Genomic DNA, 20954 nt, shown 5'->3' with positions numbered 1-20954 from the left:
ATTAATTTTGTATCCTCCATGAGGAAAATATTGAGTTAAAAAAAAAAATTGCATCAACCAAACCCTCCGTCTGCTCTCTTCTCCTCCAAAACCCAAGCGCCAAAGCTAAACCGCCCCCGAAAGAGCCTCAAGCTTCTTACTCGTCCCAGTCCCTACCTTTTTCTTGAATCAAAGGCAAAAATTGAAGCATCGCAGCTCCCAAATCCCGCCGTGGCCAAGCTGGCGGAGAGGGATGGTTATCCCGACTCTTTGGTGCAGAGCGGTGCTCTGACGGGAGAAAAGGGACATCGGGAGCTGGGAAGGGAAAGCCCTTTATAACCTGCATCAAAATCAGGCAGCGCCAGGGTTGGGAAATGGAACATGAAAGTTGTCAAAAGGGAGAAGTGTCGGTGATGGAGGCGCTGCCACGGCTCAAGAAAATGGGTCCCCCCCCTATTTTGGCGCTGGTGGCCCTGGCTCCCGCCGGGCACCATCTCGATGCGGCGATTTCCCCCTTTGCTGGGGAAGGGGGTGACCCAAGGCAGGAGCGGGGCCCCCGCACGCCGCTTTTGGGGGGAGGCGGCAGCAGGTCAGGCCGGGGGGACCGAGCGCAGCGCGTGGGGACGCGTCGGCAGCCGAGCCGCGCGGCGCGGGCAGCGCCGCGAAAGCGGCAGCAGCCCCGAAAGAGGGAAAAACGACAACAAAACAGCAAGGGCTGCTCCCTCCCTGCCCCATTCCACTCGCTCCATCACCTCCACGTTCAGGGATTCACCATCCAGCGCTGCAACGTGGGGAAAGAGCAAGGGAACGAGTCGCTCCGGTGACTTGATTCTGCATCAACCAAGAATGAAGGGGGGGTGTTTGAGCAGCATAAAGCCCAATGAGGCCGTGGGGGCCAGCCACAAAACCCTCTTGCACCCACTCTGCAGCGGGGCCTGAGGACGAAGCCGGCCTGGCCGCGCGGCCGGCAGCCCTTAAGGTCGATATCTGAAGTCTCCCTGCACTAGAGGTAGCTCGCGAGAAGCAGGAGCCTGCAAGAAGCCAGCAGCCTGGTTTACATTTTTTAAGCTTTAAGTCCTTTCCCTTAAGGAAATAAGAACCAGGTCTGCCCTGATGGAGAGAAACATTCGATATATTCACTTGGAAAACTCCAAAAAAGAAAAAGAATATTTTTACATATAAATATATGACAGAGAGTCACAAAGCCAGCGCGGGACGGCCCTGCAGGGAGCTGCCTCTATGCACGGCAGAGCAGAGGGGGCTGCTCAGGTTTGAGCGCGGCAGTAAATTTAACAGAGGTAAAGCAGGACCCGAAAATACTGTCAGTCCAGCTTGGAGACCCTGTTCGCTTTCGGCAATTCCCCTTCCCCAAAGCTCCGGGTGAACTGAGCTTTGCTGGGTGACTTTCAATTGCCTCCAAGCAGGCTGCAAGGTGCCACTGAGCTCCTCCGCGACCTCCTGCTTCCCTGTCCCTCGGGAAGCTCCTGCCGAAACCCCCTCGAGGCCAAGCAGCCGGGAGCGGGACGCAATCCCGGCCGGCACCGTCCCCACGGAGAGCCCCGCGCCGCCCAGCGCGCCGGCCGGGATGGACCAGCCCCGTACACGGCAGCTTATTCCTTATTTCTCTTCTGTAACCAGCCGAGAGCTTGGCCTGAAGTCCTGCAGATCAAGACAATTCACTAACTATCCAGTGCATGACATAACAGGCTTTAAAAACAACCTTTCTTTTTTCTTAAAAAAAACACACGAAACACAAATCTTGTCCTCTCTTCTACCTGCCAACAGACCCCCAGCCCTCCCGGGGTCAGTACATGCAGCCCTGGCACAACCGGGCACTCGGCTGGAAGAGGGTGGGAGAGAATTCCCTGCTACGCTCCTCTTTAGGGAAGCTAAAAATAATTCCCCGGACCTCCCCCCGGTTCGCAGTGCACCTGCCAGCGTCCCCCAGCGCGCCCGCCGCGAGGCCCGCGGCCTCCCCTGCTCTGTGCCAGCACATGCCAGACGGCAGCACCATTTCGGGGCTTGGAGGAGCCCCTCGGCCGGCTGCTCCAGCTGGATCCTGCTGGATTTCTCCACCGACCGCCTTCGAGCCCGCACGAAGAGCAAGGAGGAGATGAAACGCATGAAGACCCTTGTCCCCGCGCCCCTGCCACCTTCTCACACATACACGCAAGCGTGCACACGTGTTTTTTTTTTTTTTTTTTTTTAACCCAAGTGAACATGTTTCCAAAAAGAGAAAAATTAACATAAGCAGCACCACGTTTCCCAAGTGTCAGGAGCTCCAAGAGACCGAACGGAGCTGGAGCGGAGGCCTGGAAAACCCCCAAACCCAAAGAAACGAAGCCCGTTTTCACTCGTGGGGGTTCAGCTGGCAGACATTTCCGAGCGATGGTGCGTTGCCGTTTGGACACGAGGTGAGAAAGGGCCAGGGACGAGGCAGACGGGCGGCTCTGTCATTTACTGAAGGGCAGGAAATGGTGACAGATAGGCAGATGTGCTGGCACCAGGCGGGCAGCTCGGCGGTCACATGGCGGTGCGGGTGGGAGTGCTGGGCTGGTTTAATCGCAGAGTTTTGCACAGCCAGCCGGCAAAATCCACCTCTTCCACTTCGGAGCGCTTGATAAAGGTGTGATTCTGAAAGGAGAACAAGGCTGGGTGAGGAATGCGGCTCTTCTGCACCCTGGACCCTCCTCATGTCCCTACAGGGGTAAGCAGACACCCAAAACTGCAACAAAACCTTCTTGGAGCCCTTAACCCCCCAGGGCTGCCTCGCACTGCTGGATGGCATCAGCTTGATGAGAAACCCTTTCCAACCCCAGGCAGGTCCTTAATGCAGACAGTCCGTGCCAAGGCCAGGAGATCCCTGGAGCTGCAGCTCCAGCCGTTCTCAGGGAGCGCAACAGCATCTCGAGAGCAATTTCTAAGTATTTAGTCCTTCCAGGCCTGTGAGAGGGGTTGTGGCACAAGCGCTGGGTACACAGAACTCCCATCACCCGTGGGATGGATGCGTGGATGGGGCACAACAAGGAATTAACAGAGAGAGCAAAACGTGGCCAGTCTCCTCCCCTGGGAGCAGACCAGGCTGCCTCTGCACACAGGTTGGCAGAACCAGGTGCGGGCTCCGTGCTGGAGCCCTCAATGCAGGCACCTCATTTGTCCCTTTGAAGGAAACGTTGCTGCCTTGGGGACAGCTCCACCAAGAGAGGTGAAGGACAGAAAAGGGCACCTGTCACACAAGGGGCATGTGCCCTGGGCAGGCTGGCAGCAGGGAGCCCAAAGCTGGAGCTCAGCATCACACTGAGGAGGAAAACCAAGTCTAACATGGAAAAGAGAGACAAGAGAGACTCCTCCCTGCTGTTTGGCCCAGGTAACCCTCTCAGAGCCAGGCTGGTGTTGGAGCCATACAGTTCCCATCCCTGGCTCTGCTGGGGAGGGACAGCAGAGACTCAGCAACGGCCAGATAACATCATTACCTTTGATTCAAAGGTAAGTGAGTCACTCTCCCCAGCTCTGTTTGTCTTCTCCTGGTCTCAGCTGGGGAGTTTCTGTGCTTTTGAGCAAAGGAGGCAGAGAGGGATGGGATGGGGCGGCACTTTGCAGACCTGGAAGCACCCATTATAGAAAGAAAATTGCTCTCCCCACTTACCATCAGCATCTTCAGATCTGCCCGTTCTGCTGGGTTTTTAATTAAGCTGAAATGAGAAGAACAAAAGAGCAAAACCAGCACTGAGACACTTCTTGAGAGAAGCTGCTTATCTGCCTGGAGAGGTCTCCAGCTTCGCTGAAAACCACCCCTCCTTCTGGCTGCCTTCCCCAGGAGACCCGCAGCATGGAAATGGCTCAGAAAGCATCACTTCCATGGCCTCAGCTTTTAGGCAGAGCTGTCAGATCCATCTGTTCTAGGCTGCAGATGAACTGCTCCCTCCCTGACCCCTGCAAACAGAGAGAGGGACCTGCAGTTTTTCAGGCATTATGATTTTGCAGTGTCCATTTTGCAACGTGCAATTAAGGGGGGCTGCAGCAGTGTATCTAGGTGGGATCTCAGTATCAGAGAGTCTCAAAAATCAACCATAGGCCTGAAGCCTGCAAGGAAGTCATAGCCAAAACCTCCAGCCACAGCAGGGCCTCCTCACACTAACAGTCTGCCCTGCTGTCCCACTGCCAGGCTGGAGCACAGGTTATGTTTGGAGGTTGCAGGGATAGTGCGAAATGTAACCACGAATAAACTGCTTTTATTCCAAGCCTTCACAAGGAAGGAGCTTCCAGTGCAACACAGGGTCACTGCAGCCAGGACAGAAGGAGAGATTGCCTGGAGAGCGTGGAGAACACTGCATTTCCCTGAATAATTTTTGCTTGGAAATGGAACTTGCCAAGCCATTAGCGAGCATGTTCGGATCTCCACCTTCAGAAGTGAGCCGCGATCCTTACCATTTATTTACAAACTCCTGGAAGTCTTGTGTGAAAACTCCATTCGGCAGCTTGGGAGGTGGCTGCGGAAAGAAGGAGAAAGGTTTTCTGCATTGCTGTGTGTTAATGGGTCAAGAAATACAACGTCACCTACAATCTTTAATGAGACACAGAAAAGCTTCCAAACCACCTTTCTCCTGAAAACTACCCTTTGAAACCAGGAAACTGCTACCTTCCATTTCTACTCTGGCAGCACATGGCAGGGCTGGCAAGAAACTGCTGCCCCAGCACCAGAGAGCAAATGGGGGTGGGGGTGGCAGCTCTGAATTCCTGCCAAAGCTCCGAGTCCAAAATTGCAGCATCAGATTCTGGATCCAACCTTGCAAATCCCAGCTCCGTCAACACCTATGGCAGATGAAACCATTCCAAAAAAAACGGCAATTAGAGGCAACTCCTACCACCTTAAAAGGGGAAGCTGCTCTTTCTCCAGACTCATCAACTCACTGCTTGAACAGATACTGCTTCGAAAGGTGAGACATTTCAGCCTGGGGTTTTAGCACTGGCCAACTTTCAGGCTGCCCTTACTCAAAAAGCTTGAGCTGAGACGAGAGGCACAACCCCGGTGTCTGCACGGAGGGAGCACTCGTCCCTTGCAGAGCTAGGGAGGAGCGCGTTGAAAACATCTGACTGCAGAAGGAACAAGTCATTACACCAAGAGCTCCCCTCCCTCGCTGCTCTCCCGATGCTGTTTTCAAGGGTATAATGAACTCCCATCTGCAGAGCCTTATTTCAAAATCAGAGGTGTTTTTGTGCTACAGATGGGAGGAGAAAGCAGGGAATGAGAAGGGAAAGATTTCAGTGCAGCTCAGAGAAGAGGCTCTGTCAAAACCTTCAGTTCGTATTAATTGGCAAGCAAAGGTTTTCTAGCTTATCCTGAGCAAGCAGAGTGGGCATGAGAGCCCCCTGGCACCCTGAGAGAAGCCTGGCAGAGATGGTAGCAAAAAAATACCCACCTCATTCACTATATAGTCCAGCAGCTCAAAGATGGCCATTGCGGGCCGGCTGTCCATCCCGTAGCCTGTGTGGTTAAGACAACAGAAAGAATGGTGAGATATTGCTCAGGGACAGCAAAGGGCTTCGTCTCACGTAAACAGAAAGCGTGTTGTGGGGCTTTCTGTTGATCAACTTGGGAACTGGCTTGTGGTTGAAAAATAACAAAAGAAACCCCTGCCCCCCAAGCCAAACAAAAATCATTATTCCCAAATTCATGATTTCTATCACCAATCCTACAGGCCAGATTTATTTCCTTGCTGGGAGTGCCTGGACAGTACCAGACCATACGGCTTAGCAGACTGGAAGCGGTTCCAGAGCCTTCTGCTTCCAAACAAGTGACTCAAATGAAGCCACCAGCATCACCCGAGCACGGCCATGCTGAGGCCTGTGCAAGTCTCGTAGCTTCAGGAGAGCTCCCAGAAGAATTGTTCCCAGTAAAGCTGCCCTAGCTTGAACACAGTAGCATAGGCAGAGTCCAAGGAGTGACATGGGACATCATCAATTTCTTCTCAAAGCATCTCAAAGAGGTTCACGCCCTGGGTGCAGTTCACCCTGTCAAGGTCTAGAGTGTCCTCAGCAGAGGTGGCTTTTCTGCATGGCCTGAGCCTGCCTCAGTGGCCCCTGAAACAGCCTTCTGCCCTCCCAGAGGGAGTCTCAGAATAGACAGCAAAGAACTTTGCATCCCACAGAGGGATGGATAATCTGATTTTGGGGGGGCCTTTCTGTGGGCCACAACAAGGGCAAGAAGAACCCATGATTCCCTGAAAAACTGACACCTTCCAAATCAAATCATGAAACCCTTAATACATCCTGATGAGCACTCCATGTCTGCACCTTCACATTATCCTGAAAGCAGCAGCCGGAATCCCACATCTCTATAAGGAATTACAAAACCCCTCTGTAGCAGTGGATTCTGCTGTTTGCACAGGTTCAGACTGCTTTGCAGAGAGGAGCGATGCAAAAGCCCTCCCTGGAAACAAGCGCCACCCCCAACAACCTCATCTAAAACAGTCTTTTGCTCACCCAGTCACACAAGCAACATTCAACCCCTTCACCCCCACATCTGCACGTTGCTTTCAATGCATCCGGCAGCCCCTACCACTGATGGGGCGTCCTGGGGGCCTGGCCCGCGGCGAGATGCTGTGAGACTCTCCCTCTGCTCCGTCCACCACGGGACGGCCAAATATTGCTTCCAGTTCCTTGGAGTCTGGCGGGGGGATTGGGTACCTTCCAATGGACAGCTCCACTAACGAGAGACCCATGCTCCAGATGTCAGACTGGACCGAGTAATGGGTGCCCTGCAACCGCTCGGGCTGGAAGGAAAGAGCACAGGAAAAAAAACACAGGCCTTAGTAACATGGAGGTACTTCAGCACACAGATTAATATAGAAATCATACACTGAAATTGAAGTCAGACTCACACCTTGACCCCCCACACTCTCCAAGGGAAAGGTTTGGCTCTTGCAAGCCACATTACTTCCCTCACCGGGTTGATGTGTAGCAGGGGTAAAGCTGTACGGAAACTCGAAGTAATCCTAAAAGCTTTTTATGATTAGGAGCCCTCCAAGGGCCCAAGGCTCCCGGAGGCAGCCAGAAGCGTTGATATGAGCAGGGGAAACGCGTACGATGAGTGGAGGCCCCTTTCCTGGAAAGGTCATGTGCAAACACAAAGCACCTGCATGCATCTAATCAGCAGCTACGGCTGAGTAGCATTTACAACTGCTTATGCCCGGGAGTTCAGAGTACACAATGAGTCTATATCTCAGCAAGCTGAGATTTGATGAACCCAACTAACGAAGAAAATATATTTTTTTTCCTGCTCATTCCTTTTAATTCCCAAGAGGGATCTGAGAAGCATAAAATCTAGCCTAGCCTCTTACCCCTGCAAAAATCCACACAAGTCACCTATACTGGTAGTTTTGAGTCAGCCGCGCAGAGCCAACGGCCGAGCGCGGAGGAGACGCTACTTTTAAATAGACTCTGTCTAACTATAACTGTACTTTAGTAACTGTTCCCAAAATACAAGAGCAGCTCAGAGCTCTGTAGGGAAGCACAGGCTTTCCTAATAACCCATGGCTGGCCCCAGCGACGGCCACGTGCAGCACAGGGAGCAGACACCCACTCTGCAGCACCTGGGGGCCCTGCGCGACCCAGGAGGGAATTTTATTGTTAGGGCATCCAGTACAAGGAAAGCCAAGGGCAGGAGACAGGGCACAGAGTCCCCCTGAGCACGGGGGAGTCTCCCAACACTGTCTGCGGCGCTGTGTCGCTGCCACCACGCTGGGCTAGATATAAAGCATTAGCCTAAAGGTATCAAATAACCCGCGGTTCAGCAGATCTCCAGACCAAACTCTTCCCTGTTCTGCAGCTGGGTCATTACATGCTGATTATGACTTTCTTTTAAGGAGGAGGAGCAGCCAGCTCTTTTGCACCTGCCCTACGTGCAGGTTTGACGCCCCTTTTGCAAGCTAGGGAACACACTTGGAATAGAGGTGTGTGTATCAGTGTCAGTGCCTCCTCCTCATCAGGGCACTCCATTTCTCACATTTGGATAGGTTTTCACTTAAAGAAAGAGGAGAGGATATTTTTGAACCCACAAACACCAACTGAAGAAACCAGAAGTCTCTATAGATCAGCATTTTTCCTCACAAGGCTCTCTGGCCTTCCTCATACACCACCACTGCCTGGGCACAGATCAGAGCTCATTAGCTGCCCTGCAATAACCACTAGAAAGCAGTGCTGCAGCCCAGGTGAAGCAGAAAAGGTCGTGAAACTAAGACCTGACAGGACACTATCGCCTTAAGACATCTTGCTTGTATCATAAAGAAAGAGTGTCCTCTGGTCTAACCCTCAGAGAGTGCCCCAAAACAGACAGGACAGTCCAGGTGAGGGTGGAAACACGGAGCAAAACCGTAAACAAATGGGACATCACCCAACAAAGTGTAAAAGTGCTTAACTCTCACCCCCAATTGAGCTGAACCCAAGTTGTAAAAACCCACCCAAAAGTTGAAAGGAACTTACAGACATGTAAGACCGAGTTCCCACAAAAGAGTTGGCCATGGAGTCAATAAGCTGCCCACTGACCCCGAAATCACACAGCTTTATCTCTCCTCGGGAATTAACCAGGATGTTAGAGGGCTTCACATCTGCGAACAGTAAAAGAAAAGAGCATCAACACAATGCTAGGTAAAAATAATCCAGGGCTCTTGCACCACAAGAGGTTATTTTTAGGTTCTTCCTCTCACCTCTGTGCATGATTTGGTGTTTCTCTCGCAGATATGCCAAACCCCTCAGAACCTACAAGAAAACCAATGACAGGATGAGATAAGGGGCTGGAAAGTGCTTTCCCTTTAGCAGGGCACTTTGCGTAAACTTTGCGAGCTGCCACAGTGTAGCTTCACTAGGAAAGCCTCCCTGTAGCAACTGTCTCAGATTTTGCACTTTTATCACCATGGACTGGAGTGAGCAACATCTGTTGTTTAAATCTGCTCAAAACAATCTCTGCCAAGTTAGTCACAAATCTTGGGTTTACTGCCCAAGAAAGTTACGCCTGAAACTTTTCCAGGAAAGGCCAATGCCGTCTGGTGCGGTGCTTTGCACTGCAAGGGGCCAGAGCTATAGAAAGTGGGTGGAAATAGATTCTTCCTTTCCATCACTAATGCACCACTGTCTATTACCCTAGTTAGGGGTTATCTATTACCCTAGTTAGGATAGAAAAGCAATACATGGGGGAAATCAAGAAAGCCTGCTATGGCAGGACAAGCATCATTCCCAAGAAATGCCCAGAGAACACTCTCTAAGCCTGAAGTGTAACTCACCGCTATACTGACTTTCCCTAAGATCTCCTCAGGAATTCTTTTGGCTTCTTTCAACACTTGATCCAGAGAACCGCCATCCTGGAACAAAGAAATTATTAACACACAAAGCCCAGCAGAAAAACAGATACAGTCTAGCATGCCCACTGAGGTTAAGTGGTGTAGGAGTGGTACACAGCAACCCAGCTCAGCTGCCAGCAGTAACTTGCTACCAAAACCCCTCCCATTAAAGGAAAAAGATCTCTCATGATCTACGCTTAAGCATCTCTGTTAAAACTGATTCTTGATGAAACTATTTTAATACTGTCGTCCATCATCTCTACTTCTTGCTGTTAGGCTATTAGTTTTTAGTATGACTTCCCTCAGAGGTCAATGCAAAAATGATGCTGTCAGCACTGACCTGGAGGAGAAACAGCATTCTTCCCTGCCAGAGCCAACAGAAAATGCACATTGCAGTTCAGGGAGTTCTGTAGAGTGGCTGATTTACAACATTTCCGCTTGGCCAGCCCCCAAACCTCTGCTTCCGCTTTCCAAAAAGTTGACTTCTCTGTTGTTTAGATACCCAAGGAGGAGTGTGCAGCTCCTACCAGGAGCAGAAGGGCCTTGCAGGACTCAAAGAAATCTGAGCAAGAATTGCTGCTGCTGGTTAAGAGCACTGTCAGGCTTATCCATTTTGCCTGCAATTTCCATCTTGGGGATATCCCACTCCGAACATGAAGGCAGTGAGCAGCAGTGTGCAGAGGAGGAACGTGGACTCACCATGTGCTCCATGCAGATGGAAATCTCCCCATCACTGTAGAAGGCTCCATAGAAACCCACGATGTACGGGGAATTACACTCATGCAGCACTTGCAGCTCGCGGATAATCTGATTCCTGATGGCTGGTTTGATTTCTAAATGAATTAGCTACCAAGAGAAAAAAAATCATAGTACCTGGAAAACAGAAACAAAAAACCCACCAACAACAAAAGAAAAACAATGAGAACATGCGAACATGTCCTCAGTGCTGGAAAGAAATGAAAAAGCGTTTGAGGAAGCTCTGCTTTGACCTAGACTTTTTTTGTTTTCCAACATTTAGGATAAAGGGGACAACCAGCACGCTGCGCAACCTGTCAGCAACTGAGGCAAACACAGAGATCGCACAGGATACAGGGCAGAAAGATAACTCCGAAGCTAGGTGCAGATCTGACTCAGCACGCAACATTTTCACAAGCTCTGTGGGTGTTGTAAGAATATAAGAGGTGTTCTAGTGCCAAGGAAACCACAGAAAGTAAATATATATATATATATATTATATATATATATATGCACTTGAAAGACCAAATGCGTTATTAGGCTTCAAGTAGAGTCAGCTAACAAAGTTGCAGGCAGAGAAGCCTTAGAGGCTAGAAAACATAATGCCAGGTTATAAAAGCATCTACTGTTACTGTCAGCCCCAAGACTGCCTTCACCAGGGTCTTCTCCCTCAGCGAGCACCAGCTTTTCTAATAGGATATAAATCACCTGCTTTTCGATTACAGGGCATCAAAAGAAGAGATAACTCCCATAAACCTATGTTTGAGAAGAACTGTTGCCATGACAGACTCGCAAGGCTGCTTAGATCTATCTGGGGGACCAATTAAAAGGACGCCAAGAGGTATTTCTCATTTTCTCATGTCTGTGCAGGAGCAGCTGAGCGCTTGGGCTTGCAGCAGGGAAGCTGCTGTGCTCACAGGGAATCCTTCCCTCTCTAACTTCCACCAGCAACGGTCATTCCTCGTTTGCCACAATCTAGGAGTCTGTTGCCTGTTTTTCTTCATCCTGCTTAGATGATCGGAACAGAATGAGCTTGTGTTTCCAGCAAGATGTGCTGCTAAACTCCAGGGATGTGCTGCGTCTCCCAGGAGAGACGACCAACGATTGCCAGGAGACCAGGGGACAGGGGCTCCGCACAAACCCAGCTCAGGGCAGCAGGGACAGTCATTGCCAGCCCAGGTGAAGAGGTTTGCATGCAAATTTGGAGGGCAGAGCAGAGCCCATTTCACAAACACGACCTGGCTGCCAGGTATGGCAAGAAGGTGCAGCAAACCTTCCCTCCCTCTGTAACGTGCAAGAGCTGCCCTGGGTTGATGTTTCAAAGAGCCACATCTGTTCCAGGGCAGCAGGAGAGGGTCTCCAGAGCTGATAACCAAGACAAAAAGCAATTTCATAGTAGTGACACTCAGTTCATCATGAGAACAGGTTACTGCAGACAGATCCTGACTGCATCCTGCTTTCTTGGGGCGGGATAAGCGCGTTCACGCTATCGCAGCTCCTCTCTGGCGGGCCCCAGGCACCTCCCTCTCCGTTACCTTTCGTGCCATGATGAGTCCTGAGGGTTTGTGCTGCACTTTGGTGACCACGCCGCCGTTGCCGGCTCCCAGTTCCGAGATCCGCTCGAAGTCGTCATCCTTCAGCTCCCCGACCTTGGCTTTCTGGGTGAGAAAAGCTTCCAGGCGCTTCTTTTGCTGCTCGTCTAGTTCCAATTCCTCGAGTTTCTTCTGAAGGTCTACTAGGTTTGCTCTAGAGAAAGACAAGGAGAGCAAAGGAGAAGCCGTTAGGAATTTGCGAGGCCATTGCCTGGTAAAGAGGGTCTGTCCTGTCCTCTGCTCCAGCAGCAGAGGCAAAATGAAAACACAGCTCACAATTGCTTAGAAAGGAGGGCACAAGGACCAGCAAGGCCAGAGGGAAGAGGTTTCCCAAAACCATTTAGTGGAAATCGCTCAGCACTGCATGGAAGGAGGGGGAATTACAAAAAACATCTTGTGCATAATCAGGCCAAAACCGTGATATAGCAGCGAGACTAAAACAAAGCTCGGGAGAGGCGCGAGGTTCGGCTACGTTGCTGACGGCGATGTGCGAGCAGCAGAGATCAGTGATGCAATATCTGCCCAACACTTGCATCTCTTCCAGAGAGGGTTTTTTTTAATAGTCAGCTGTTTCAGGAAACCCCAAGGAGTGTGTGGGGAAAAAAAATAGTAATAAAAAAATCAACCCTTAAAGGGGCAGCAGAGCTCAGCCTGGGGAGAGCGACAGCAGCAGCAAGCGCTGCCGCCCCCGGCGCGGCGGAGCTTGGGTTTCAGCGCGAAACCCGAGACGGCGCCCGGCAAATCCCCCCGCTCCGTTAGGCGCCCGCCCGGCCCCCCGGCTGCCCCGGTGCAACGGGATGCCCGGGGGGCGCTGCCTGCCCCCCGCTTCTCCCCCCGGGCCGGGACGCTCCCCAAAACTGCCCCCGCTCCCGGATCTTCGCCTCGGCCGCCCTGGGGCTGCCCCCCGAGCCCGGCCACAGCCCGGGCCCCTCCGCCCGCATCACCGGGGACCGGCCCGGCGCTACCCCCCGCCGCACGGCGCCCCGATCAGCCCCTGTCCTGGCAGCCCCCACCTGCCCCGGCCCCGGCCCCGGCCCCGTCCCGCCCGCCGCGGGGGCGGCCCCGGGCCCGCTGCCAGCCCCGTGACGGCGCAGTGCGGCCGCCGGGCCCGCCGCACTCACTCACTCGGCCGAACCGTCGGGGCTGGGCCCCTCGGCGGGGCTGGGCGCGATGTTGAGCGCCGGCAGCACCGGCTTCCTCTTGGCCGGCATGGCCGCGCCGGGCCGTGCGGGGCCTAGCGGGGGCGCGGCCGCATGGCCGCGGGGGCGCGCGCGCGCGGGGGGGGCGGGGCCGCGGGGGCGCGCGCGCGCGGAAAGGGGCGGGGGCGCGCGCGCGGGCGGGGAAAGGGGCGGGGCCGCGGCGCCTCGCGAGAGCGCGGGGCAGGTGTCGCGAGAGCGCGCGGCCGCCCCGCGGGAGCGCGCGGGGGCCGGGGCGGGGGATGCGGCGGAGGGGACAGCGGGAGGGGACACGGGGGGGACAGCGGCGGGAGGGGGGGCGCGGAGGGGAGCGGGCGGGCTCTGCTGGGGGGGGCGGTGGTGGCCGAGTCCCCCACGCCGAGGCTCCCGGCGCGACACTGGGTGGCCCCGCGGGAGCCCCGATCAGCTGCTTAGTCACCCAGGAGCGGCCGCCCTCCGGTGACCTGCGCCGTGTCACCCTGCGGTGCTGCCCGTGCCAGGCCCGGGGTGACGCGGTTCCTCGCCCTCGTGCCCGATGAGGGGCTGCAGGTGGCTAATGGCGCTGGGCTGGGCTGGCGGTGGCCCTGGCAGTGCCACGTGCCCTTTGCTTCATGCCAGGGCTTCAGGGCTATGAGCGGGGTGGTGGGGACAGAAGCTGCCCTGTCACCCCCGGGGCGGAGGGGCAAAGCCGCAGCCTGGTGCCCGGCCTGGCTCCCAGCAGTGCTGGGCCCCCATCTTACCCTGCTCTGCCCCCGTCACTGGGGGCAAAACCCCTCAGCTTGGCGCTCACTGCAGCTGCCTGTGCACCGGCTTCCAGGACAGCCCCGGTCCTGGGGACGGCTGTGGGGACAAACCGTGTTCCCTCTGCCTTCTGAGGCTCCCCCGTGGCTGGGCCGGAGCCCCTCTGGGTAGGGCCGTGGGCCTAATCGGAGGGCGTTGTGCCGCGAGATAAGGGCTGCGCAGCGAGCGCCCGGCGGGCGCGCGGCCTTGTCCTCGGCGCCCGGCTCGCCACACCTCAGTCACACGCTGCTTACTCACCGGCAGCTCCCGGCTCGCCGCTGGGCTGCCGCGTGGGCCAAATACCTCCCTTCCCCACCAAATCAATCCCTGTCCCAACGAAGCTCTTCTGGGCGCTGCGGCCTGGCTGTGCCGCTTGGCCTAACTCTGGCCGTGGGTGTCCCCTCTGCAAGGGTGTCTCTCCCCATGGAGAGGTGTCTTGGGAGAGGATCTGCCTACTGGCAGAGAGCCACAAGTCTTCTAACACGTGGTCCAGCCAGGGAATGGGGGAGCCCTGTGGCACGAAGGAGCCCTGGTTGCATCGAGGTGGGGTCTGGAGACCAAGAGGACCTGGTCTATGTAAGGAAGGGGGATGCCCAGGATCCTGCCCCTCAGCCCTGCTGAGGCCACATCTGGGGAACCGTGTCCAGTTCTGGGCTTCCCAGGACAAGAGGGATGTGGAGCTGCTGGAGAGAGGCCAGCACAGGGCTACGAGGATGATCAGAGGCCTGGAACATCTGCCCTATGAGGAGAGGCTGAGGGAGCTGGGCCTGTTCAGCTGGAGAAGAGAAGGCTGAGAGGGGACCTGAGCAGTGTCTAGAAGTACCTCAAGGAGGCAGTGAGGAGGATGGTGCTGGCCTCTTTTCACTGGTGGCCACCGACAGAACTAGAGGAAATGGCCACAAATTGAAACACTGAAAGTTCCACAGGAGCTTAAGGAAAAATTTCTTAACAGTGAGGGTGCCAGAGCACTGGAACAGGCTGCCCAGAGAGGTTGTGGAGTCTCCCTCTCCGAAAATCTTCAAACCCGCTTGGACGCAGCCCTGTGCCACGTGCTCTAGGTGACCCTGCGTGTGCAGGGGGGTGGGAGTAGATGATCTCTAGAGGTCCCTTCCAACCTTAATGATTCTAGAATTCTGTAATTCTGTGTGTCATGACGTTTAGTCTCTAAAGCAGGGCTGTTTAAGTGCCCAGGGCATCAGAGCTGTGTTTTTTTTAATCATGTTCCACTGGAGTTTGGGTTCAAGGCATGGAGGGTGCCGTGGCTGACGCCTTCACCACAGGACAGGTGAAATGGGGCAAAACAGCGGCCAACCCGCTCCAAGCCTTAGCGGGAGAACTGAGGCACAGCGGGCAGCGCTGGTGGCGGGTGCCAGCACCTGGGCGAGCGGGCCGGGCACCCTCACCCCGGCCTGGGGAGCAGAAGGCACCAACGTTTGTTGTGGGACATGAGATAAGTAGCGGAGTCCAAGTCAACAACTTCCCCGGATGTTGTTCTCGACAGCTATAAAACGCAATTAATGCTGATACGCTGGCCTGAAAAAAAAAGGGAAATCAGCCCCAAAATGGGTGAAAGTTCATGGGCAGCTGCGGCAGCTGGGACTTTGCTCCAACAACCCCAGCCCCTCCTGTCCCCCACTTAGTGGAGGAGGACAACAACATTTAGCTAATGAATTACGGAGTGGCGTGGGTCCTTCCCTGCGGCCCAGCTATCACTCAGCGCTGATCCCCAATCAGGGCCCAGGTGATTTTGCAATCCTTGATGCTATTTCTGTGTGGTTGGAGTTTAAACTTTGCCACTTGGGCCAGGACACTGCGGAGGAGGAGGAGGCTGGGTCTGGCGTCCGCCCCGTTGTGCCGCTGTGCCGAAGGGGTTGGAAGGACCAGAGGATTCCACAGACCCCACTCCGCTAGGGCTGTGATCTAGCACAGGTAGGTCCTGGATGCCGGTGCCCACCGTTGGGTGCTTGAACTCCTCCATCGGTATGGGGACAGAGCAGCGTGCAATAAATCCCTGTGCCAGGGACATCTGGCCAAACATTATGGCCCCAAACCTGACTTGAAGGGCTCTTAGGTGGGCAATCCATGGGTCAGGAGGGCTGGTGGGTCGGGGAGCAGCTGGGTGGTGGTTTGATGGTCAGTTGGTTGGTGGGTCAGCTGGTCAACAGGTTGTTTGGTTGGTCGGTTGGTTGGTTGGCCAGCTGTTTGGTCAGTCAGTCAGTCAGTCAATCGTTTGTGTGGCTGGTTGTCCATTTGGTCTGTTTATTGCTTGGTTGATTGATTAGGTGTTTGATTTGGCTGGATTATTGCTTGGGTGGTTGGTCAACTGTTTGGCTGGTTGGTTGGTTTGCCAACTGGTTGCCTGGTTGGCCAGTTGGTCAGCCAGAGGGCTGATCAGCTGCTTGGTCACCTAGTCCCTTGGCCAACTGGATGGGTCTGGGGTGTCAAACAGTGGCTGATAACTAGCGCAGTCCTGGCGGACCTGGGCTGAGTCCCCTCCTCAGGGCTGGCCAACAGTAGCCCCGCCCCCACCTCATTAGCCATCCAAACTGATTAACCTGATCTTCCCAAACGCCTGAGGAAGGCGCTCGCGGTGGACAGGGCTGTTGGGGAAGCCGAGTGGGTGCCCACGTCTGGGTGCTCCTTCTCTTGCCCTAGGAGGCAGGGCCAAGGCAAGTGTGTGCCCTTGGGGAGGGTCAGCCTTTTTTGGGGAGGAAAAATATAGTAATTGGGACTTTTCAGCCATTGGAAAGGGGCTAAGGGGGGAAGCCGTGCCCAGCGGAGCCACCCCGGCTCACGTGCGTGCTCACACGTGTGTCCTTCTTCCCACATGGGAACATGGGCTTGCCCAGACGTGCTCACATGTGCTCACACGCGTGTCTGTATGCAGATCCGCACGCACGCTGCTGCAGGGCCACGTGCATGCAGATGTGCATGTACACACAGCCATGGGGGTCACACATCTATGCACAGATGCAGATGTTCCCCCTACACATACGTGTCAGCATGGCCACCAATGTGCACAGTCACCCACATCCACGTGATCCTCCACGTGTCCACAGCCAGAGACACAACCCCAGCATCTCACACCCGCGTCCCTTGCACCAGCCGTGCGCCCACCCCATGATTTGGGGTGTCCCCAAGCACCCCAGGGCCGTGTGGTTTGGGGATGTGGCTGGGTCCCAGGTGCAGAGGCCGCGAGTGACTGTGGGGCTGGAGGGACAAACACCCCCCAGGGGAACCAGGATTGGTGGCACCTGTGGCCCCTCTGACTCTGCTGCCCACCAGCCATGGCCTCCAGCGTGGGTGGCCTCGACAGCCTCGACCTGCTGGACCTCCTCTTCGACCGTGAGGACGGGATCCTCCGCGGTGTGGAGCTGCGGATGCCCGCGGGCTCCTGGCACGAGGACGTGGTGAGTCCCGGCAGGACGCCCTGCCCCACACCAGAGCCCAGAGCCCGGGCCTTGCACGAGGGCCACGTCCCCGGCGCTCGCACGTGAGCTGGGGGGACGCGCGGAGCCCGCCCGGCGGGGCGGCTTCTTGGCGCCCTGTGGGCACAGGTTCCTCACACTGATGGGTGCCCCTGTGCCCGCAGCGTGCCCAGGACGGCGAGGACTTCCTCAGCTCCATCCTGGGCTCCGGGGACTCGGCCTCAGACTCTCCCAGCTGGTCACCAGCTGCTAGTGACAGTGGAGTCTCCGAGGACCCCCCCTCCGACCAGCTCGACAGCCCCATGGGGTGCTGCGATGGGGGGCCCGGTGACGCCCCCTACCCCTACCCTGATCCCGGCCAGCCCCTGCCCCTGCTGGGGGTGCCCAGGGCCCCGCACCCGGAGGTCTCCATTGACCTGGGTGAGCCGTGGGGCGAGACCGGTCTGGGCACTGGGGCGGGGGGCACTGGGATGGACTGGGTTCATCTGGGGATTGGGGAGACGGAGGCGCTTGGGGTGCTGGGGTAGGGGGGGAGCTGGGGGTCTGGAGGGGCCTGGGGAGTTCTGGAGTTCTGACTGGGGAGAACTGGCCTGTCTGGGGGACTGGGAGCAACGGGGCAGAGCGTGGGGGAGGTGGGCAGGGGTCCTGCACCAGGGCAGGCCGCGGTGCTGCTCACGGCACCCGCTCCTGCTTTGCCCAGACATGTGGCACCCTGGCTACTACCTGGAGGAGACCCGGGAGCCGCCCGTGGTCCCTGCGCCTGCGTCCTGCACCCTCACCGTCAAGGACCTGCTGCTCTCGGGCAGCTCTGATCCTGTGAGTGCCTGTGTCCCCATCCCTGCCCTTCCCTGAGCTGTGGTCCCATTGGCATCCCCGTTCTTAACCCCTGCTCAAGCCTGATCCCATCTTCATCCCTGAACCACGGTCTCATCCCTGTCCCTATCTCTGGCCCTTCCCTAGCCATGGTCCCATCCATATCTCCATCCTTGTCCCCTCCTGGACCATGGTCCCATCCCAACCTCAGCTTCGCTGCTGCCCCTGGGGCCTTGGTGGCCCTTGTGGTCCCCTAGGGTGGGGTGACCTGCAGCCTAGGGCCATCACCAATCTGTGGCCCTGCAGCAACTGCCAGTGCCCAGCTCCTTGCAGCGGCAGAGCCAGGGGCAGTGCCAGGAGCTGGTGCTGACGGAGGATGAGAAGAAACTGCTGGCGAAGGAGGGGGTGTCGCTGCCCAAGCAGCTGCCCCTCACCAAGGTGGGTTTCGCGTTGGCCAAGCACAGGGTGCCGCCACTGTGGCCACTGGGTTCCTCTGCAGCCCTGGGGCCAGCAGGGTGCCCCTTGGCCATCCCGCCCCCCGTCTTCCCCAGTATGAGGAGCGGGTGCTCAAGAAGATCCGGAGGAAGATCCGGAACAAGCAGTCAGCTCAGGAGAGCCGCAAGAAGAAGAAGGAGTATATCGATGGTCTGGAGAGCCGGTGAGGCCCCCAGGACCCCTGAATGCAGCCTGCTCTTGGGCTGGCTGCACCCCAGTCTCTCATTCTTACACCTCCATCCTGTCCCAGGCACCCAGGTGCACCCAGCTGGCAGCAGTGGCCCCGGGCTGGGTGGCACTGGGCTCAGGGCCACCCCCTCCTTATTGCATCCCCTCTCCCTGCCCTCCAGGATGTCGGCATGCACGGCCCAGAACCAGGAGCTGCAAAGGAAGGTCCTGCACCTGGAGAAGCAGAACTCGTAGGTGCCCAAGGGGTACAAGAGGGGCATGACAGGGACACGGGGACCAAGGGTGAAGCCTGAGGGGGGGAGAGGTGAGACCCCTCCTGGGCAAGCCCTGCTCAGGGCTCAGGGTGCAGGAGGCGCTCAGAGGAGGGTCCAAACCTCGGGGTACTGACGGAGTCTCTGTGTCCCCAGGTCCCTCCTGGAGCAGCTGAAGAAGCTCCAGGCCCTTGTGGTGCAGTCGACCAACAAGGCAGCACAGACGGGCACCTGCATCGCGGTGCGTCAGCCCCTCGCGCTGGAGCCAAATCCTCCAACCCCGACCTCCCCGGCCTCCCTTGGGTTGCAAGTCCCCCTTGTGGCCACGCGGGTTGGAGGGAGGGAAGGAGGGGTAGAGGATGAGGGACTGGATGAAGATGTGTGGGCAGCAGCGTGCAAGGAAGGAGGGAAGAGCAGATAAAGGTGTGCAAGGAGGGGTGAACGGACGAAAGGATGAAGATGTGGTAGGAAGGAGGGATAGCTGCTCCGAGGATGAATGGATGGATGGGATAGAGGGTGTAATAGGACGGGGAACAGAGGCACATAAGCATGGATGGATGGAAGCTGGATTGAGATGGAGCGGATGAGGCTGGAGGGAGGGAGGACAGTGTGCTGGCAGGGACATGTGGGCATGGACAGGTGGCAGGATATACGTCCCAGAGTCCAGTTCTTCTCCACCGAGTGACATCCCGCTCTCTCCCCAGGTCCTGCTGCTCTCCTTCGCGCTCATTGTCTTCCCCTCCGTCAGCCCCTTTGCCTCCATTAAGGCTGAGCCGAACGGTGACTTTGGGCCAGTGCGAGGTGAGGAAGGCCAGAAGAGGATGGTGTGTGTGGGGGGGTGGTGCTGGAGCAGGCCCTGACCCTCCTTTGCACACAGTTTTCTCCAGGTCTCTGCACAACGCAGCAGCCTCGCGCGTGGCCTACGTGCACCCCCGTCCCGGAGACGAGAAGCCCCCAGAGCCGCTGTGGCCGGAGCACCCAGGTGAAGCCCCCGAGACCCTGCACGAAGCATTTAGCAGCCGCAAGTTCCCCCCACGCTCAGATAGAGCCTCCCCCCGGAACGACACGCGGCCGCTGGCCCCCGCGGTGCCGAGCCGGGGCCATGGGGACGGCACCGCGTCGCGGGACGGCGCCGCACCGCCGCTTGCCTGGAGCAAGGCCAGCCACGGCGGGCCAACCGTGCTGGAGCCGGCCGAGGAGCTCTAAGCAGCACCCAGGACTGTGGGGGATGCACTGGGGTGGCTCAGCACCCCGTCCCCCATGGGACAGGCCCTCGAGGTAGCCCCGCTAGCGTCCCCCCTCCAGGCGTGGACAGGGGCTGGACTCCCTTGGCTTTGCTTTTATCTGTGAACTGGGAAGAGGCAACTGGTTTCCCCCGGGCCTTGCAGGGAGGGAAGGGGCTACTCTCACCCCCACAGACAGCGGGAGCTGTAGGGAGATGCTGGGTCCCCCAGGATGGGGACAAGGGGACCAAGGGATTGACTGGTTGGTCATTGATATTGCAACATAGTGGTTTTGTTCTTTTTTTTAAAAAAAGCTTCATTTTCACCTCTAAATAAAAGGTATTTTGGAAAAAAATATACTTAAGCCTGCCTGAGTTGAGAACAGGGTGAGCCATGGGGGAAATCAAGGGCCAGGACTCCAGTGTGCTCAGGGGAGGTGGAGGAGGAGCAGAGAGCACTGCCAGGAGCGCAGGAACCATCTCACAACTCCCAACGCTGGGCCAGGATCTGGAGAACGCCCTTCCTTGAGCCCCCGGGAGGTCTGACCACACCAGGTTCTCTCCCTTGTTCCCTCAAACCCAAGCTCAAGAGATAAAGGAATGAAGGATTAGAGGATGCTGGAAGACAGTTACCCTTCATCCAGAATAAGGCAGGGCAAGGAATGAAGTTCCTAAGTGCAGACACCAGCCACGGCTGCACCTGAAAGCATTCAAACCCTGCACGTACCCCCTCCCAGGGTGGGAATAAGTGTCCTGAAGCCCAAGAGTCCTCATAAGAGGGGGAGGAACAAACCCTCTGTGAGCACAAGGCTCAAGGAGAGGTAAAGGCCATGCAGGAACGTGGCACAACACAGGGGATGTGGGGAATCCCTCAGATCTCTGCCCCTTCACACCCTGTCTCGGCTCCACACTTAAGCAAACCACCTTGTGCCGCTCCGACGTCGGGTCCTCCCCCGGCAG

General features: G+C 56.5%; 2 protein-coding genes across 2 annotated transcripts; one reads left to right on the top strand and one right to left on the bottom strand.

The window, feature by feature from the left end:
• Positions 1–2449: 2449 nt before the first annotated feature.
• Positions 2450–12891, bottom strand: MAP2K2 (mitogen-activated protein kinase kinase 2). Its single transcript, XM_088526752.1, has 11 exons — positions 12767–12891; positions 11585–11795; positions 10014–10160; positions 9258–9335; positions 8685–8736; positions 8461–8585; positions 6539–6752; positions 5400–5464; positions 4408–4469; positions 3626–3671; positions 2450–2613 (listed from the first exon to the last, which is right to left on the bottom strand). Exons 1-11 carry the CDS (start codon positions 12850–12852, stop codon positions 2503–2505), a joined length of 1197 nt encoding a protein of 398 aa, XP_088382878.1. The 5' UTR covers positions 12853–12891; the 3' UTR covers positions 2450–2502.
• A 2611-nt stretch (positions 12892–15502) lies between these two features.
• CREB3L3 (cAMP responsive element binding protein 3 like 3) lies at positions 15503–20260 on the top strand. The gene is made up of 10 exons (XM_088526835.1): positions 15503–15525; positions 16882–17006; positions 17189–17444; positions 17725–17840; positions 18144–18275; positions 18389–18495; positions 18683–18751; positions 18929–19013; positions 19477–19573; positions 19650–20260. The coding sequence occupies exons 2-10, from the start codon at positions 16884–16886 to the stop codon at positions 19976–19978; spliced, it is 1314 nt and encodes a 437-aa protein (XP_088382961.1). The 5' UTR covers positions 15503–15525; positions 16882–16883; the 3' UTR covers positions 19979–20260.
• The last annotated feature ends 694 nt before the right edge of the window (positions 20261–20954 follow it).

Source organism: Tinamus guttatus, unplaced genomic scaffold (genome assembly GCF_059628265.1).
Source record: "Tinamus guttatus ecotype Peru unplaced genomic scaffold, ASM5962826v1 Tinamus_guttatus_pri_ptg000254l, whole genome shotgun sequence".
Lineage (NCBI taxonomy): Eukaryota > Metazoa > Chordata > Aves > Tinamiformes > Tinamidae > Tinamus > Tinamus guttatus.
The sequence above is the reverse complement of the archived record's forward strand: the minus strand, read 5'-3'. Positions and strand labels throughout refer to the sequence as shown.